Source organism: Neomonachus schauinslandi, chromosome 14 (assembly GCF_002201575.2).
Source record: "Neomonachus schauinslandi chromosome 14, ASM220157v2, whole genome shotgun sequence".
In the NCBI taxonomy this organism is placed as follows: Eukaryota; Metazoa; Chordata; class Mammalia; order Carnivora; family Phocidae; genus Neomonachus; species Neomonachus schauinslandi.
In genome coordinates this window covers 27483076-27501979 of record NC_058416.1, presented here as the reverse complement: position 1 = coordinate 27501979, position 18904 = coordinate 27483076, and the positions used below count along the sequence as shown (strand labels likewise).

Below are 18904 nucleotides of genomic sequence, written 5' to 3'. Positions count from 1 at the left end.
TTTATCACCCACAGCAGCTTCCACATTAATGGTGTTTGAGAAATGTCTGTTAATTATATGTCAACTACATACAAGATACTAACAAGGTTACAAAGCCCTCATTAGAGTTCTCGCGACCAAGGAGCCTATTGTTCACTTAGGGAGTCAGTAAAAGACAATTACATAAAATAAACGTGCATGCACAGGAAAATGAGAGATTAAAACAATATACAAGACTATAAAGAGAAAATATGTAATGAATGAGGTAGAGAAGAAAGATTAGGCTTGGGTCATCAGAAAGAGAAGAAATAAGATTTAAACTGAGTCTTTTAGAATGACTGGGATTCACACGAAAAATCAGAAGATATTTCAAACCAACTGATAGTGAAGAAAATGGTATATCAACATTTATGAGATGCACCAAAATAGTGCTTAAAGGGAAACTTAGAGCTATAAATGCTTATATGAGAAAAAAAAGTTTCTAAAATTAATGATCTAAGACTTCACTTAATGGAACTAGGAAAAAAGAATGAATGAAATCTGTAGTAAGTAGAAGGAAGGAAATAAAAGTAGTGGAACACAATGACACAGAAATGGACCAAGAAAAAATGTTCATGAAAAATTGCTTACCTTCCCGGGGAAATTCAAATTAAAGTCACAGTAATATCTATTTCATGCCCATGCCCACTAGAGCAGCTAAAATTAAAAAGTCAACATTGAATGTAAGCAGGAATGCTGAACTACGGGAACTCTCATGCATTGCTGATGGGAGTATAAAAACGATACATTTTGAAAAATGGTGATCTCTCGAAAAGATAAATATATACATACCCCATGACCCAAAGTTCCACCCCTCAGCATTTACCCAAGCAAAATAAAACGTATGTCCACAAAAAGACTTGCACGAGAATTGTCATGGGAGTGTTAGATGCAATAACCCAAAACTGGAAACAACCCAAATGTCTAACAACTGATGAAGGGCAAACAATGCGTGGTATATTCATACAATGGGATACTACTCAGCAATAAAAAGACAGAACTCCTGACCCATGAAACCACATGAATGGATCTCAGAAACCTTACAAAAGTGAAAGATGCCAGGGACAAAAAGTATGTGCTGTGTAATATCATTGACACGACATTCTAGGACAGGCAGGCAGTCCTAGGACTTATTTCTATGGGAAAATAGATAACAGTGATTGCCTGAGCGAGAAACTGAGGCTGGAGTGGGAAGGGCCCCTCAGGGAATTTCCTGGAACGATGGAAAAGCATACACCCATGTGACCTGCAGTCCTATCAAGATCATCCTATAGAGAGGTGTGGGCTGTACAGGTGTGTGCAGTTTTCGAAACTCACTGACCTAGGCATTTTATCTTATGTAAATTACACCTCAATAAAATTAAAAGGTGAAAAAAAAATGGATTAGGATGCAGAGGGAGAACGGGCAGGAGGCAGTCAGTAGAAGGAACAGAGGAAGCTAAGCCTTAGAAGTGGACCTGGGCTTGGAGTCCTGGGCGGGGCAGGGAGATGAAAAAGAAGGGAGAGCGGATCCAAGCACCCAACAAACCTCCCCAAGACCCAGAACGTAAGGTTTCATGATGCTCAAACTACAAAGAGGTAAACAGCATTCAGGTTTCAACCAATGGGTTATAGTTAAACCACAAAGGCATTTCAGTTTTTTGTTTTGTTTTGTTTTAAAGATTTTATTTATTTATTTGAGAGAGAGAATGAGATAGAGAGAGAGAGCATGAGAGGGGGGAGGGTCAGAGGGAGAAGCAGACTCCCTGCCGAGCAGGGAGCCCGATGCGGGACTCGATCCCGGGACTCCAGGATCATGACCTGAGCCGAAGGCAGTCGCTTAACCAACTGAGCCACCCAGGCGCCCGGCATTTCAGTTTTTTTAAAGACAAAAAACTTGTCAGATCCAGCGGTGAGCACATGGGTGCCACATCAGCCGACACGTGAACCAAAGAAGAGGACTAACAGTCTCCTGGGCATGGTAGCAGGCAGCCCAGACCAGGTGGGGCTGTGGGTTCACAGGAGGAAGTCTCTGCGGGCTGCCTGGTGGAGGGTAACCCCACTGCCCACCAGCTCCCCACCCCCTAACACTCAGGTCTGATTCCACTCACTCAGTCCAGGCACATACACGCGCTGAGCCCCCTGCTGCAGGGGCCTCTGAGAACTTGTTCCCTGGCTCCTTTTCCCCCATGGGGCCTCTGGACAGAAGGATGAAGGCAGAGGGAAAGCAGAGAGGACCTGCAGCTTCCAAAGCTGCCATCCGAGCTACAGGTGCTGCGCCAGAGTGTCCCCACGCCTGGTTCTGTGCTGCATCTCACGGCCACCCTATCGGTCACGGTGTCTGCTACACACGGTTTCTCTACATGGGGGAATCACCCAGGCAGACCCCCAGGTCCCACCCAGACCCGCCGGTTCTGAGCGTGGGGAATCTCCATTGTTTACACTCCTTGCAAGTGACTTCATGCCCTTTGAGAACAGCTGCCACAGCAATGATGACAGACAAGAAAACAATCAGGGTTCCTGCGCAGAGGCGCTGAACACGGAGGAAAGCAGGACGCACGCGCACGGCAGACGCGGGACGCAGGAGAACCACTGCTGGGAACGGGCACGAAGAGGGCAGAGAACGACTCCATGGCTTGCACTTCGTTATGAAACCTCTTTGAGTAAAAAATGCAAATCAGCGTTGATGCCTTCTGGAGGGCCCCACCAGAAGGGGGCGGGGCCGCTGACTTTGGCGTTCAGTACAAAGGCTGCGTTTGGCGGCCACCGGGCGTGTGACGCATCGGCCGGGCGCACTTTGCATTACGGGTCCACCGCAAGGTCCAGAAACACAGCGAGGCGGGAGCTATTTCCATGTTTTACAGCTGGAGAAAATAAGGCGCTAGGAAGTGAGGGTCTCCTGACCACTGCCTCCAACCGCAATGAAAAATGTTAACCCTTAACCAACAATATTATCCAAATCTCTGTCATTCATTAAGAGCTAGACCGCGACAGTCGGCGTGGGATACGGACCAAGGAGGCATTCCTGTTAGCTCCCTGTGCTCTCCACCTGGACCTTGCTTTCCTACTTTCTTTCGTATCTCCTTTACCCAAAGAGGTAAAACCAAATGGTTCAAACTCACCTTATCAGCAAATAAGGATTAATTATTGTTAATTAATATTAAAAATTAGGTCCAATATTCATTGAATGCTTGCTCTATTCCAAAGAGCATACCAACTATTACGCATGGAATGTCCTGTTTAATCCTTGTAACAATCCTATAACACAGGTATCATTGTTATCTTCATTTATAGGACAAGAAACTGAGGATCAAAGTCTATATCCGTAAACCACTTGACCACACAGCTCTCTTCCTGGAGGACGAGGACTGTAGCTAACTTTCTGTCAGTCCACTTCCTAGCAATTCTAAAGATTTTATTTTTAAGTAATCTCTACACCCAAGGTGGGGCTCCAGTTTACAACCTCCAGATCGAGAGTCAGGGGCTCTGCCGACTGAGGCAGCCAGGCATCCCGCCCCCACCCAGCAATTCTACATGGGCACACCCTGGCTTTCATGCCATGCTTGGGTTTGAGTCCAAATTCTACTGTGCCAGCTGTGTGACCTTGAGCTAAGAGCTCAGTCTCCCTTCGTGTGATTTTACAAGGCTGTAAAATGGGGATGATTGTAAGGATCAAATGAGATACTGTGCTTTGAGTTTGTCAAGTGCTTCATAGACTAAAGGAATGAAGGGAGACGCATTCAGATTTCTCAAGACCAGGCCACATGAACAAAAAAGCATATGTATTTGGACCTGTGTGAACTTTTTCCTACGTAGCCTATGAGCTATTCAAAAATAAGTATGTCATCATCAGAGGAAGCAGCAGGAATGTGTCAGAGAGACCTCAGCATGAGATAAGGAAACTGCTGTTTTCAGCCATGTGTTCCTAAAACCTAAAGTCAAAGTCATCTCATGGTTGTGTCCTTAAGCCCTCTCTTAAGCCATAACAGGGGACTCTGAAGACAAGAATGAAGCCCACCCCAGTTCCCACTCCAGCGGTGCTCTGCAAGCCCACAGAGTACCTCCTGTGCAATGCCAAACCTTTGCATCAGAAAAAAAAATGATTGGAAGGATTCCAATGTTCAAAGGATTCCAAAATGTTCAAAGCAATTCTCTTCTGGGGCGCTGGCGTGGTGCAGTGGGTTAAGACCCAACTCTTGGTTTCAGCTCAGGTCATGATCTCAGGGTTGTGGGATCAAGCCCGGCACTGGGCTCCGTGCTCAGCAGGGAGTCTGCTTGAGATTCTCTCTGCCTCTCCCTCTGCCCCTCCCCCCACTCTCTCTCCTTCTCTCAAATAAATAAAATCTTTTTTAAAAAAAGGAAAGCAATTCTCTTCTTACTATTTCTGTATTTTCTAAATTTTCTATAAAATTGCTTTAATAATCTGAAGTCTTTCTCCCTACCTCCATCCCTTAAAGGTCTTTTTTTTTTTTTGAGGTCTTTTGTTTCTCCCCCATGTGTTCGCCAGCCCCACTAACAAACGGTCCATAACCACAATGGAAAGTAGAGAAGAGCCCAATGAGGAAGCTGGAGATTTGTAGGAATTTCTGTTATATAAAAAGCAAATGGGGGGCGGGGCGCCTGGGTGGCTCAGTCGTTAAGTCTGCCTTGGGCTCAGGTCAATCCCAGGGGTCCTGGGATCGAGCCCCGCATCAGGCTCCCTGCTTGGTGGGAAGCTTGCTTTTCCCTCTCCCACTCCCCCTGCTTGTGTTCCCTCTCTCGCAGTGTCTCTCTCTGTCAAATAAATAAATAAAATCTTTAAAAAAAAAAAAAAGTGAATGGGGCTAGATGGACAGAGGACAGAAGCCAGTATTCCCACCCATGCAAAAGAGAAGTTCCACAAACTTTCCCAGGAAAGCCCCAGAAACCCTCAAGCCCAACTCAGCAAGGGCTGGATCTGAAGCAACCATGGAAAATCGGCAGGGTGTGTGAAGGCCACGGGAACCCGGCCAGTGCCCTCCCCTGCTCTCAGTGCAGGCCGAGCAGCTGATGCTGATTTTTGTGCCAAAGCCCCAAATGGTGCGGACTCCACCCAGCAGCAGGCTGCTGGCAAGGACATGAAGACCAGAACAGCAACAGGCGACTGACCCTAGGTACCATCAGAGCTTCCACAGTAAAAACTGAAAGAAATAAAGGTTATGCACGGTTCTAAAGCCCTGTAAATGCCCTTCACCTCCAGGGTAACACCCTTCCCACCTTCTCACTCCAGGCAGGCAAAACTATCAGAAACTGCCATGATTTCTAGATATACAAGTATCTACTTGGAAAACCAGATATTTTATCAAGCAAAAAGCTAGGAACTGAATTACTTTTTTTTTTTAAAGCATTTGCTTTCGTATATGTCAATAATAACCACGTAAGAACATAACTTAAAACACAAAGTCCTATTCACAATGCCAACAAGACTATAAAATACCTAGGAATAAGCCTTTTTGAAGGAAAACTATAAAACATTACCAAAAAATACAGACAAAATTCACAATACGTCTAGAAACATATCCTAGTCCCAGATGGAAAAATCTCATACGGGAAAGATTCAGTTCTCCCCAAGTAAATCTATAAAGTTAAAATCATTTCAATCAGAATCAAGATCTCAGTGGGGTTTCTTTTTAAATTTAACTTCATTCCAAAGCCCACCTAAAAAGAGTAGGTGAATGAAAATAGCCCAGAACATGTCAGAAAGATAAGTAATGAGTAAGGACTTAGCCTACCATATAAAAAGCAGCGTAAAGTAAGAAAAATTTTAAAAGTGTGGTACTGACATTGAGAATTGATACTCAGGTAAACAAAATACAAATAACAGTCCAGAAATGGTTTTATGCACACAGGGGATTTAATATATGATAAAGGAAGCATTTGAAACCAGAAAGCAAAGGATGGCTTATTTAATAAATGTTATTGTGACAATGACTGTCCATTTTGCCAAAAATTAAATATAGACCCCTTTCTAACATCATACTCTAAAATAAATACCTGATTAAGTAAAGGTCTAGGCATGAAAATCATACACATGTAAGAAGAAAATACAGAATATATATCTTTTTAAATATTGAGGTAAGAGATTTTTCTAGACAGCAAACTTAGAAGACATTAAAAAAAAAGGGTAAATTAGCCTATTCTGAAAATACAGTTTAGCAAAATTGACCTCATTTGAGATAGAAAGTTTAAACAGGCCGATTTTCATAGAAGAAACAGAAAGTAATCAAGGAGCAGAAAAAAGCAACAGAACTGGATGTTTTCACAGGAGAATGGAATTCCACCAAATCGTCAGGGGAAAAAAGTATTCCTAAGGTCCAAAATTGATTGGAAATGAAAGAAAATGTCCTAATTCATCTTGTAAAGCAAGAATAACATAATATTTAAACTTGATGGAGTACAAAAAAGAAAGTTACAGACCAATATCACTTATAAATATTAATCAAAATGTTCTAATATTAGCAAAATAGGGGTGCCTGGGTGGCTCAGTTGGTTGAGCAACCAATTCTTGGTTTTGGCTCAGGTCAAGGTCTCAGCTTGGGATCGGACCCCTGTCATCGGGATCCGTGCTCATTGAGGAGTCTGCTTGAGATTCTCTCTCCCTCTGCCTCACTCCTTCCCCCCACCATGCCTCTCTTGAATAAATAAATAAATCTTTATAAAATGTTAGCAAAAATAATCCAATGCCACATTCAGAAGACAATATAACATGACTAAGTGGGATTTACTCCAGGAATGAAAAATTGGTTTACTATCAGGAAGTTTATTAACCTAATAAAACACTGTAAGAAATCTAAACAGAAAAATCATGATTTTCTCCATAGATGCCTGTGGTAGGCTGAATAACAGACCCCAGAGATACCCAGGTCTTAATTCCTGGACTCCATGAACTTTATCTTATATGGGAAAACAAGTCTTTGTAGATATGATTACATTAAGAATCTTGGAAATAGGGAGATTATCCTGGATTATTTGGGTGGGCCCTAAATGCAATCACAAATGTTCTTAAAAGAAGGAGCCGAAGGAGATTTGATACCAGGAAGGAAAAGCCATGTGACCACGGAGGTGAGACTGGAGTGATGTGTCACCAGCCAAGAAATGCCAGCCACCAGAAGCTGGGAAGGAAAAGGAACAGATTCTTCCCTGCAACTTCCAGTACGGCCCTGCTGACACCTTGATTTCATCTTAGTGATGCTGGTTTTGGACTTTTGGCCTCCAGAACTGGGAAGAATACATCTCTACTTGCAGAGGATATAATACACATGGAAAGATAGTCTTTGTTCTTGGATAGGATGACTCACAGTCCTAAAAATGTCAGTTCTGAGTTAATTTGTAATTGTAATGCTATCCCAGTGAAAATACCAACAAGTTTTCTGTTATGTGGTTAAAGTTCATACGGAAATCATAAAACTGCAAAGGTGGCCAGGAAAATACTGAGAAGGAAAAGTTCTGAAGGGAAGCCTGCCCTACCAGACATTTAGACATATTATAAAGCCTCCATAATTAACACACTGCAGGACTGGTGCAGAAATAGTCAAACAGACCAGTGGAATAAAATATAAAGTCCAGAAATAGATGCAAGTACACATGGAAATTTAATGTATGCTAAAGGTAGCATCTCACATCACTGGGGCAAAATGGACTTTTTCATAAGTGGTGCTGGGGCAACTGTTAGCCATTTAGAAAATGATAAAAATAGATTCAAACCCCATACCATACACAACAATAAATTCAAAATGGATCAGAGATCTCAAGGTAAAAAACATGAGACCTGCAAGTACTAGAAGTAAACATTCATGGGGCGCCTGGGTGGTTCAGTTGGTTAAGAGTTTGCCTTCGGCTCAGGTCATGATTCCAGGGTCCTGGGATCGAGCCCCGCATTGGGCTCCCTGCTCAGTGGGGAGCCTGCTGCTCCCCCTGCTTGTGCTCTCTCTCTGTCTAATAAATAAAATCTTTAAAAAAAAGAAGTAAACATTGCAAAAGGTTTTCTAACTGTGACTTAAAACCCAAGTGCACTGGGGCGCCTAGGTGGCGCAGTCGGTTAAGCGTCTGCCGTGGGCTCAGGTCATGATCCCAGGGTCCTGGGATTGAGCCCCACATAGGGCTCCCTGCGCGGCAGGGGGCCTGCTTCTCCCTCTCCCTCTCCCCCTGCTTGTGTTCACTCTCTCGCTGTGTCTCTCTCTGTCAAATAAATAAATAAAATCTTAAAAAAAAAAAAAAGAATGAGAATTGGGGCGCCTGAGTGGCTCAGTCAGTTAATCATCTGCCTTCAGCTCAAGTCATGATCCCAGGGTCCTGGGATTGAGTCCCACATGGAGCACCACATGGAACCCTGCATCGGGCTCCCTGCTCAGCTTCTCCCTCTCCCTCTACCTCTTCCCCCGTTCGTGCTCTCTCTCATTCTCTCTCTCAAATAAATAGATAAAATCTTTCAAAAAAAAAGAATGAGAATTATCACTAAGGACTGATACGGGTTGGCTTCCAGTCTATATTTTTTACAGTAAAGAAAGCAAAGGGCAGGAGGGTAACTGCAGTGTGGTCACAAAGTCTGGAAACACAGACAAATATTACAAAATAAATGATTCATTGCTATTACATTACAAAGTGTTCGATGACATCATATGACATGTTGAACGTGTTGTCCTTGACTGGCAATGCATAGTTCAATAAGTTCTGCAAAACCGCTATGAACATGGCTTATTAATACAGCATTTCTGTCAACCCCCGCACATGCACCTTTGCATTGCTTTGAGGGATTCATGGGTCTAATTTTCATGGAATAAACCTGCCATTAACATGCCCCAGATGTAAACAAGGATTGTCAGTTACAAAAAATAAAACAACCGCATACACATTTCCAGACTCTGTGGCCATTCTGTATAGAATATTGCCTTTTGCATTAAGAAAGAAAAGAAAATGAGAAAATATATCTTATCTGCTCATTTGTACAAAAAGAAACAGGAAAAACAAACCAGAAATTAATGAAATTAGTCACGTACAAGGGGTAAGTGAGATCAGAGTGGACAAGAGAGGAGTGGAATTGGGACAGAAGGAGTGGGGGAAGGTGATGCTTCTCTGGGCACACCTTTTTAAGTTGTTCTCACTTTTGAAATTTGTTAACATTTTACACAGTGGGAAATGCTGGAAACGTGCGAGTAAGGGAGAAACCTCTAGAGTGGAACACAAAGAGAAAGAAGCGAACCTAACCTCATTTGAATGAATAAAATCACCACACTGAAGGAGAGGGAGGTACGACCAACCCGAGTAACTTTTGTACACCCTATTCTGATAATGTACTCTCAGCCTAAGGCCAAAAGAAGTCAACACATTAAACTCTAGCTTGGTTCTCGTAATGCTATTGGTTAGCAATTCTGAAACTACTTTCTGGTGTCTTAGGTCCTGAGTAAATGAGTAAATATACTATGAATAACGGGAGCCAGGTTTCCCTTAGGTAAGGGAGTAGTGACATACTAGAGCTAGCTCACCCCAGTGAGGACCAATTCTGCATACCTCTTCCTAGCTCCCCCCTGAGTAATGTCACGTTGGTGGTTTGAAACTGGCCACAGACGGAGTTCTTACATGATGGAAACTGGCAAATGCTGCAAAGCAAAATTTGTATCCACTGGATAAAATGCAGCAAGTGGGGGAATGGAATTGGAGGTATCACTATGCATACTTATGTTCCCTCACTCTGTCTGTTGAGAGAGCCTAGAAACAAGGAATTCCACAGGTAGCAATAAGTACACCCAAAGCACAAATACTGGTTTCTCAATCCTATTCTCTTAAAAGGAACCAGGGCTCTTTGGAGAAATGGCAGATTCCAGGACTGGGGCAGAGAAATTAGCTATTAAACCTATAACATCTTGTCCCAGAAAGCAAGGAGTGCTCAAAGAATGATGGGAATATATCCAAAGGACACAGGATCTAGGACACGTGATCCAGTTTGGAGGGGCTCCTTGCTATACAAACCTAGCAAAAGTGGAGCATCAAGGTAAATCATGATGGTAACATATTATAATCCATTGAATAAAATAAGAATCCATGTGTGCATACTAACAGAGAAAGAGAGAGAGGGAGGAGAGAAAGCTCTTCCTTACAGTAGAATACCAACTTTATTGTATAGATGGAATCAGAAAATCACCATACAAAGACTTTTTCATGAATGTTCATAGCAACTTTAGTTGTAACAGCTGAAAACTGTAAACAACTCAAATATCCATCAAAGATCAATGGATAAACAAACTGTGACATTTCCATAAAGTGGAATATAACAAAATTGAACATATAACAAAAAACAACTTCACATTTTACTACAGATTCATTTCTATTATGTGCGGTAAGACCATGACTTTGTGAAAGACAATTATCCCTCCAAATTTAACATAGAAGGCATTAAGATTTAGGAGACATTAATGTTCAGAAAGTTGGCTAATGTTCAATTATTACCTATCTAACCTTCAACATGATCCAAATCTCTCTCTCCCTCCCTCCTTCTCCTGCTCTGCCTTTCTGTCTCTCTCTCTCTCTCTCTCTCTCTCAGACACACACACACACCCCTCAGGGACATGAGAAATTTGATTTACAAATCCACTGGGACAGAAAAATCTAAGAACTGAAGGTGGGTGTTTTAATCCATGAGGAACAGTAGACCACCCCCAAGGGCACTGCTAATGTTAGTGCTAACACTTTCCCAGTTACTAAAAGCAAGTTGAAGTTCTATAGTTTACCCCTGAGAGGGGCATGACTGCCTATATCACAGGATAAAATCAGTGGTGCATCATTCCATTTTAGCATATGTGCTGCTGAAGCGAGTACAAATCAGTGTCCAGAAATACAGACTCAAAAGTCCTCCTCCTGGTGCACAGCATGCCTAAGACACCGCACGGGCCTGGAGAGAATGAGTGCCAGGAAGTGGTTACACCTAAAACTGGAAGTCAGTCCCCAGTAGGGAAGCAAGGGAACAAGAGAGTGGTTCTCCAAACCCCAGCAGTCGGCCAGCAGAGCCAAGAAAGCCAGCCAGATCAAACACCCCACGGACCACCACCACTGTCAAAGCAAATAAGAGAACTAAGCCAGGAATCCAAAGTAGGTCAAGCCCAGGGAAATGTCCAAAGTCACTGCCCTGGCTGACTTGTATTCCCTCCTGCTCCACGTGGGTGGGAAGTTTGAACCCAATCCATAAAAATTCCCACCAGCCTCTGACCCCCTTCGTGTCACATCCCCACCGAAATACCATTTTTTTTTAAAGATTCTATTTATTTATTTGAGAGAGAGAATGAGAGACAGCACAAGAGGGAAGAGGGTCAGAGGGAGAAGCAGACCCCCCGCTGAGCAGGGAGCCCGATGCGGGACTTGATCCCGGGACTCCAGGATCATGACCTGAGCCGAAGGCAGTCGCTTAACCAACTGAGCCACCCAGGCGCCCCCGAAATACCATTTTGAATGCCTTTAATCTCTATCTATTATCCTTATGGTGTACCCACTAGGCAAACCAGATACTCAAAGGAGAAGAAATCTCCAAGTCTTGGGGCGATATGTAACTGTGAAGACTCATAAATAGCCACATCCCTGCAGAAGTAATGTCTAGGATGCACGTCCACAGCTGCTAACTGGGAAATCTCAACCGCATGCCTTATCCCATACTCCAGTAATCCCCATATTCCATCGATTGGGTTTTTTTCCATGACAATTTAGCTGAAGCCAAGAATTTGCAAATTAATAGAAAATATGTAATGTTCATGAGAATAACTTTTTCTAAGGTAGAACCTGGCCTCAGTGCAGCCATTCCTCTTCAATATCTTCCATCCTCTTCATCTCTATTTCTGAAACCCCAGGGCCTAAATCGGAAGAATCCTCAAAAAAATTTCCCTTATGTTCTCAGGGTTTGGATTTGCCAAGGCAAAAGCGGGTTTATAATTTCTAACACATTTTGGACCAAAAATGAATCGGAGTTAATTATCAATTGATTAGAAAAGGGAATTGGGGGCGTCTGGGTAGCTCAGATGGTTAAGCATCTGACTCTTGATTTGGGCTCAGGTCGTGATCTCAGGGTCCTGGGATCGAGCCCAGAATTGGACTCTGTGCTCAGCGGGGAGTCTGCTTAAGGACTCTCTCCCTCTGCCCCTCCCCCAACTCATGCTTGCTCTCTCTCTCTCTCACTAAAATAAATAAATGTTTTTTTTTTTTTAAGTGCAATTGAGCAGAATATCCATGTCCTAAATATTGGAGGTAATTAAAGAGTCTATTGACTTTCCCACAGTATTCTAGCCTCGGAGCACTACTGTATTAGAGAGCATCTTAGAGCTCAGCCATATATCTCGTTTCCATCCTTTTATAAATGAAGGAATGCAGGCCTAGGTTGCAACTTGACCAGTCATTATATTCTCAACATGAACAGAAATACATAATGCAAAAAGTGTTACTCAACCAACAATAGTCAAATACATGCAATATTCTCCAAATGTGCCCCTCGGGATGATTAACTTTGGTTCTGAGGAATAAGACCAAGTAATACATTTTTTTATTCAGAAATTAATCATCCTTCATGTCTCGGTGGTTCAGCCTTCCCCAACCCCTGAAATATGTGACTCTTGTTTCTACTTGTTTCTTGTGACTCCATAAAACTGACAACACTTTGTGTTGTCTTTGAGGAGTTTTTTCAAAGTTTTTATTTAGATTTAGTTAAGTTTTGATGTTAGTTTATTTTATTATTATTTTTTTAATGTTATTTTTGACTTCACTGCTTCTATGTCACTGAGACCAGACCAAGTTTACTGTATTTTGGATTTTCTGTACTTTAGGTCCATGACTTTTGGGAATGAGAATGTCTTACATATTCAAATTTCAGACTTACTCATGTCTTAAATGTCACAATTCTAGAAGAGACAGGAAGTATTTCTTCCAGTATATGTTCTCCTAAGTCCATTGACTTTTCTCCTCTAACGTACTGATTTCTTAGCCAGCCTGATCCAAGGAGCATTTTGCATGAATTTTGAGCACAGAGGATATTCAGGCATCTTAGATGTGAAACCTGTGTTAAAATGACACTTGACTGAACTAGACCAATAAATCTGATTCACTGATGCTACATTTTAACTCAAGTGAGTTGAAAACTTGTATCCATACAAACCTACACATGAATGTTTAGACCAGCTTTATGCTTAACTGCCCCAAATTGGGAGCAACCAAGATGTCCTTCAGTAGGTGAATGGATAAACAAATCCATACTAGGCAATATTATTCAGCCATAGGAGGAAATGAGGTATCCAGCCATGAAAAGACATGGGAGCATCTTAAATACATATTGCTAAGTGAAAGAAGCCAATCTGAAAAGGCTATGATTCCAACTACATGACATTCTGGAAAAAGCAAAACTGAAGACAATAAAGAGGTCAGTGGTTCAGAAGGAGGGAAGCAAGAATGAATAGGGGATTTTTCAGGTCAGTGAAACCACTCTGTATGATACTACAATGGTAGATATATGACATTATGCATTAGTCAAAACCCATAGAACACAGTGAACCTTAATATAAACTATGGACTTTAGCTAATAATAATGTATCCCTATTGGGGCAGCAAGAGTAACAAATGTACCACACTAATGCAAGATACTAATAATGGGGCAAACTGGGGGCTCGGGGGGAGTAATTTAGGAACCCTGTACTTTTATTCAATTTTTCTGTAAACCTAAAACTGCCCTAAATAATAAAACCTATTAATTTTAAAAATTCTTGAAACTACCCTCAGTAACACAGCATGCTTTAGCTTTCTAGGTAATTACTAGAAACAGGACTTTAGTGACTTGATCATTTCAGCAAATTGGCTTTTGTCAAAATGATCCTCAGCAATCTGGCCTGGATCCTGCTGAAGCCACACTTATCTTTCTGTTCCTCAAACAGGCCAGGCCCTTCCAGCCTCATGTTTTCTCTCCCCTTCCCCCAGCCCTCTGGAAGCCTGGCTGGACCTTACCCTTCCCATCTCAGCTCAAATATCATCTTTTGAGAGTGATCACTCTGCCCACCCCCCAAACACATGGAGTGACCATCTAATCACCTTATGTTGTAGGCAGAATAATGACCCTCCCTGAGGGTGATTTTTTAAAATATTACTTTAAAGGGAGCACCTGGCTGGCTCGGTCAGTGAAGCATGCAACTCTTGATCTCAGGGTTGTGGGTTTGAGCCCCATGTTGGGTGTGGAAATTACTTAAAAATAAAATCTTAAGGGGAACCTGGGTGGCTCAGTTGGCGTCCAAGTCTTGATTTCAGCTCAGGTCATGATCTCAGGGTCATGAGATCAGGCCCCACGTTGGGCTCCAAGCTGGGCATGGAACTGCTTGGGATTCTCTCTCTCCCTCTGCCCCTCCTCCCCTCTAAAAAATAAATTAATTAAATCTTTATTTTTACATTATATATATATTTTTTAAAAGATTTTATTTATTGGGGTGCCTGGGTGGCTCAGTCATTAAGCGTCTGCCTTCAGCTCAGGTCATGATCCCAGGGTCCTGAGATCAAGCCCCGCATCGGGCTCCCTGCTCAGCAGGAAGCCTGCTTCTCCCTCTCCCTCTCCCCCTGCTTGTGTTCCCTCTCTCGCTGTCTCTGTTTCTGTCAAATAAATAAATAAAATCTTAAAAAAAAAAAAGATTTTATTTATTTGAGAAAGAGAGAGAGAGTGTGGTGGGGAGGGGCAGAGGGAGATGGAGAGGCAGAGAATCCCAAGCAGACTTCCCGCTGAGCACAGAACCCAATGCAGGGCTTGATCTCACAACCCATGAGATCATGATCTAAGCCAACTGAAATCACAAGTTGGATGCTTAACTGACTGAGCCACCCAGGCACCCCAACAAATAAAATCTTAAAATATATATATACACATACACAAACACACACATTACTTTGAAGTATTATTTATCTTGATTACTGAGGGTTTTCTGGACTTTTGGGGTGCACTCCTTCAAATTCTATGCCCAAGGCAAGCGTCTTACTGGAGTCCTGGCCCTGCCTTCCTCCCTCCCTCCATCAAGGACCTCCATTCGTCACATTAAGGTGCAAATGACTTAACCACGACTTATCTTGGAAAGGGGCACTTAAACTTTTTGATTTACAGAACATCTGATTATTCTACAATGAACATATTAGCAAAAAAGAAAACCAAACATAATCTTGAAAGACAAAGATCACTTCCATTTATGTGCTTTTAATGTTGAGTTGGAGGGAGGGACAGCTTTATGTTCTCTACCATAATCATTAACATGCTTCTTCAACAGGAATGTGGACAAGCTATATAAGTACCTGTGTATAGGAACAGATACACCTGGAAAATCCTCTAGAAAGTAACTCAATAATTTACCCCTGGAAGCTGGGATCTGAGGTGCTGAAGGAGGGACTTTGATAGTCTTGTTTTTTGTTGTTTTTTTTTTTACTACACAGTGGGCCTTAAACAACAAGGGGGTTGGGGGTGATGAGACCCCTCACCCCCCAACTGCCTCATCCCCCCACCCACACAGTTGAAAATCCAAGTATAACTTTTGATTCCCCCCAATTTTAATGACTAATAGCCTACAGTTGACCTGAAGTCTTACCAATAACATAAACAGTCACTTAACACATATTTTGTATATGTATTATATAGACTGTATTCTTACAATAAAGTAAGCTGGAGAAAAGAAAATGTCATTAAGAAAGTCATAAGAAAAAAAGAAAATCATAAGGAAGAGAGAATACATTTACAGTACTGCACTTTAAAAAATCCGTGTATAAGTGGACCTGCACAGTTCAAACCCTTGTTGTTCAAGGGTCAACTGATATGCACCTGTAATGGTTTTCCTATCTTGCAATGAGCATGTGTTACATTCCTACTTTTTTAAAAGTACCAGTAAAAATTAAAAATAAATGGCCCATTACCCACAAGTGATTCTCTCTGCTTACAGGGCAGGTGGTAAGGAGAGGTCTAGCTGGAGAGGTCACTGTGAAGAGGCTGGTCCTTTCACTGGTGTATGTGGGAGTGGGAGGGGGTCTCCTGCACTCTAATTCCCACCCAGCTAGGAGGGGCCCCTCATGCCCTAAGGGGAAAACCTCGCCTTGGCACAAACAGGTGTCCAGGTTCCTTCCCTGCAGGCTGGTCATGTCCCTCTGAGTTTGGAACTTTTTTTTTTAAGTAGGCTCCAGCCCAGTATGGAGCCCAACATGGGGCTTGAACTCGTGACCCTGAGATCAAGACCTGAGCCAAAATCAAGAGTCGGATGCTGAACCGACTGAGCCGCGCTAGCTGTACTTGTTCTTCTTTTAATACTTTTTTAAGCCCTTTGAATTATTTTCAAAGTTATACTTATTTTATTGTAGAAAAATGGAAAAGTACAGATAAGCAAAAAGGAAATAATTACGTTTTTCATATCACATGAAATCCCAGAAAAAACAATAGTTAACATTTTGCTGCACAAGCCCCAGATATTTTCCTATAGACACGTGACTATGTCTTCATATTTTTAAAAATATAAATGAGGAGGTCTTATTTTACAAATTGGTAGTAACTTTTTTTTTTTTAAAGATTTTATTTATTTATTTGAGAGAGAGAGAATGAGAGAGAGCACATGAGAGGGGGGAGGGTCAGAGGGAGAAGCAGACTCCCCGCCGAGCAGGGAGCCCGATGCGGGACTCGATCCCGGGACTCCAGGATCATGACCTGAGCCGAAGGCAGTCGCTTAACCAACTGAGCCACCCAGGTGCCCTGGTAGTAACTTTTTTTTAACTTAATATATTATAAATACCTTTCCGGATTGGGGACTATATTTCACTTGTTCTAACAATTCCTTATGTTTTTTAAAGTTATTTCCACTCATCGTTTTCAGTCATTTTCTCAATTTTAAAAATTAACTTAAGTGCACAAAAACCACTACCATATTGGCATACGAACGCATACTGACAGATGTACCTCTTTAACATGACTATACTCTATTTTATCATTTGAAACACAGAATGGTCCTAGTTCTAGGCTGAGCAGATAGTATTGTCCTCACTGCAAAACAGGAAGCTTAGGCCACGAGTGGTTAGCTGGGTGGCTCTGGGCAAGTCCCCCACTTCATCTGAGGTAGAGTGGGGTATAGACCCCAAATGATATGTAGCCATGGGTGGGAGGACAGCAGCTGCCCTGAGCTGGTGGCCTCTCCCTCCCCACTTCCTGTTCTCACCCAACCCAACCACAATTCCATCTGAATAGCTGCAGTCTTGTACTCTCAGCCTCTCTTGGGCCCCCTGGTCTTCCCAGGCTTCCAGCTTCCCTATCTGAAACCCCGTCCACAGGACTCATTTCTTTGCCCTGGAGAGCGGACAGACTTCTAGCTTACTGAGCCCTTGGGCCCTGTGGCCTTGCTGTTTAGTTTCTGCAGAAGGGGCCACGATGCTCAATGGCAGGTGCCTTGATTGACATCCCTTTGTCTTGTTTGCTCCCTTTGTTTCAGAGCTAAGGATACCTGCCAGGAACACCACAGTCTCTCATATACAGACTTTCCACCTACGTTGCCCAGGAAAGGGCCATACCAGCTGGGGTCAGCCAGGGAGAAGCCTGCTGACCAAGACCACGGTGGCCCTGAGCAATGGCTGGTCAGAATCAAAGCCGACCACTCTTCTGGCAGGAATTCCATGGGAATCCTGATGAAACAGGTCAGGAGGGTGCTAACATGGGACAGGTGGACAAAGAAGGCTGAACTGGGGACAACCCACAGGACTGGTCAGCTTTCCAGATCTCCAGATCTGGCCGTTAGCAGAAGCGCCAACAAAGGCCTAAGGAAATACTTTTTATTCCAGAGAGCTAAGGTCGTTTTGGACCCCTTGTTCAGGACCTGACTGTCTCGGGGTGGAGAAAGCTTAGTGTCTGTGTTTGATAAAAGGGAATATATCCTCAGAGAGGATCCAAGAGGCTGGGCAACCAAGGCCTGGAGCAGTGAAGGAACTGATTTCTAGGGTTTTGGACATCTGTGGCCATTTATAACCTGTCACTTCAAGCAGCTATTCTTCAAACAGAAAAACTCGTGTTCAAATTGGAGTAGAATCAAATCAGCACTGCAAGACAAGAGTGGAAAGACCAGTGTTTCGGCTTGCATCCATTACCCAGCACAACTCAGCCCAAAACCAGGCTCTGGCCCCTAGGAGGGCATCAAACTATTAACTCTTTTCATTCAAGACAGGACCTGCCGGTAGGTGTGGACTCTAAGTCCCCTATCCTGAGCAGCTTATTCAAGTATTCTTTCCAGCCCCATGCCAAGGTTTACCCTCCCTTGAGGTGTTCTGGAAACACAGATCTCCCCATCTTATCACATGCTCAATGCTATCTTAGCACTTTTTAGGGACTGGTGCCCCATCGCACCCACACCCAACTGGGACTGCCCCCTAATCCTACTCTGCTAAGCTACGCCTTTTAGCGTGAGGAGAGTAGGCCAGCCTATTTCTGATCAGGGTCCTACATGTGTGTTTGCCCCCTAACAAGAGCACAGGCCCACTGAGGGCAGGGGTCATTCTTCTCCTGACTTTAGGGGTCCACCCAGATCTCCGGCTTCTGCAAATGTCAGAACACCTGGGACTCATTCAGAAAGACAATTCAATATTGAGTAAAACTTTAACCATAGAAAAGCTCAAAAAAAGGTAAAGGAATGTTTATCAAGCTTCCAGCGTGGGGAGAAGTTTTTAAACTTTGGTGTGTAATAGATGTAATCACAAAAGATTAGCTCAACACACTGGACTGTACACAGCGTCTGCAAAATGCATACACATTTTAAGTATGATTATCATTTTACAGATGAGGACACCAAGCCTAGGAAAGCGGAGTAATTTGAACAAGGGCACATACCTCAGCTTAAAGGGAGCAGAGCTGGGATTGCAACCCAGGAATGTCCAACACAGA

At 42.9% G+C, this 18904-nt stretch overlaps 1 protein-coding gene across 1 annotated transcript in view; it reads right to left on the bottom strand.

Annotated features, from left to right (window-relative positions):
• Positions 1 to 8706, bottom strand: part of PSTPIP2 (proline-serine-threonine phosphatase interacting protein 2) — a 46789-nt gene extending 38083 nt beyond the window's left edge. Inside the window, exon 1 of the mRNA XM_021686207.2 lies at positions 8614 to 8706. Within this exon, the coding sequence (XP_021541882.1) occupies positions 8614 to 8706 (93 nt within the window). The remainder of the gene's footprint in view (positions 1 to 8613) is intronic.
• Between the last annotated feature and the right edge of the window lie 10198 nt (positions 8707 to 18904).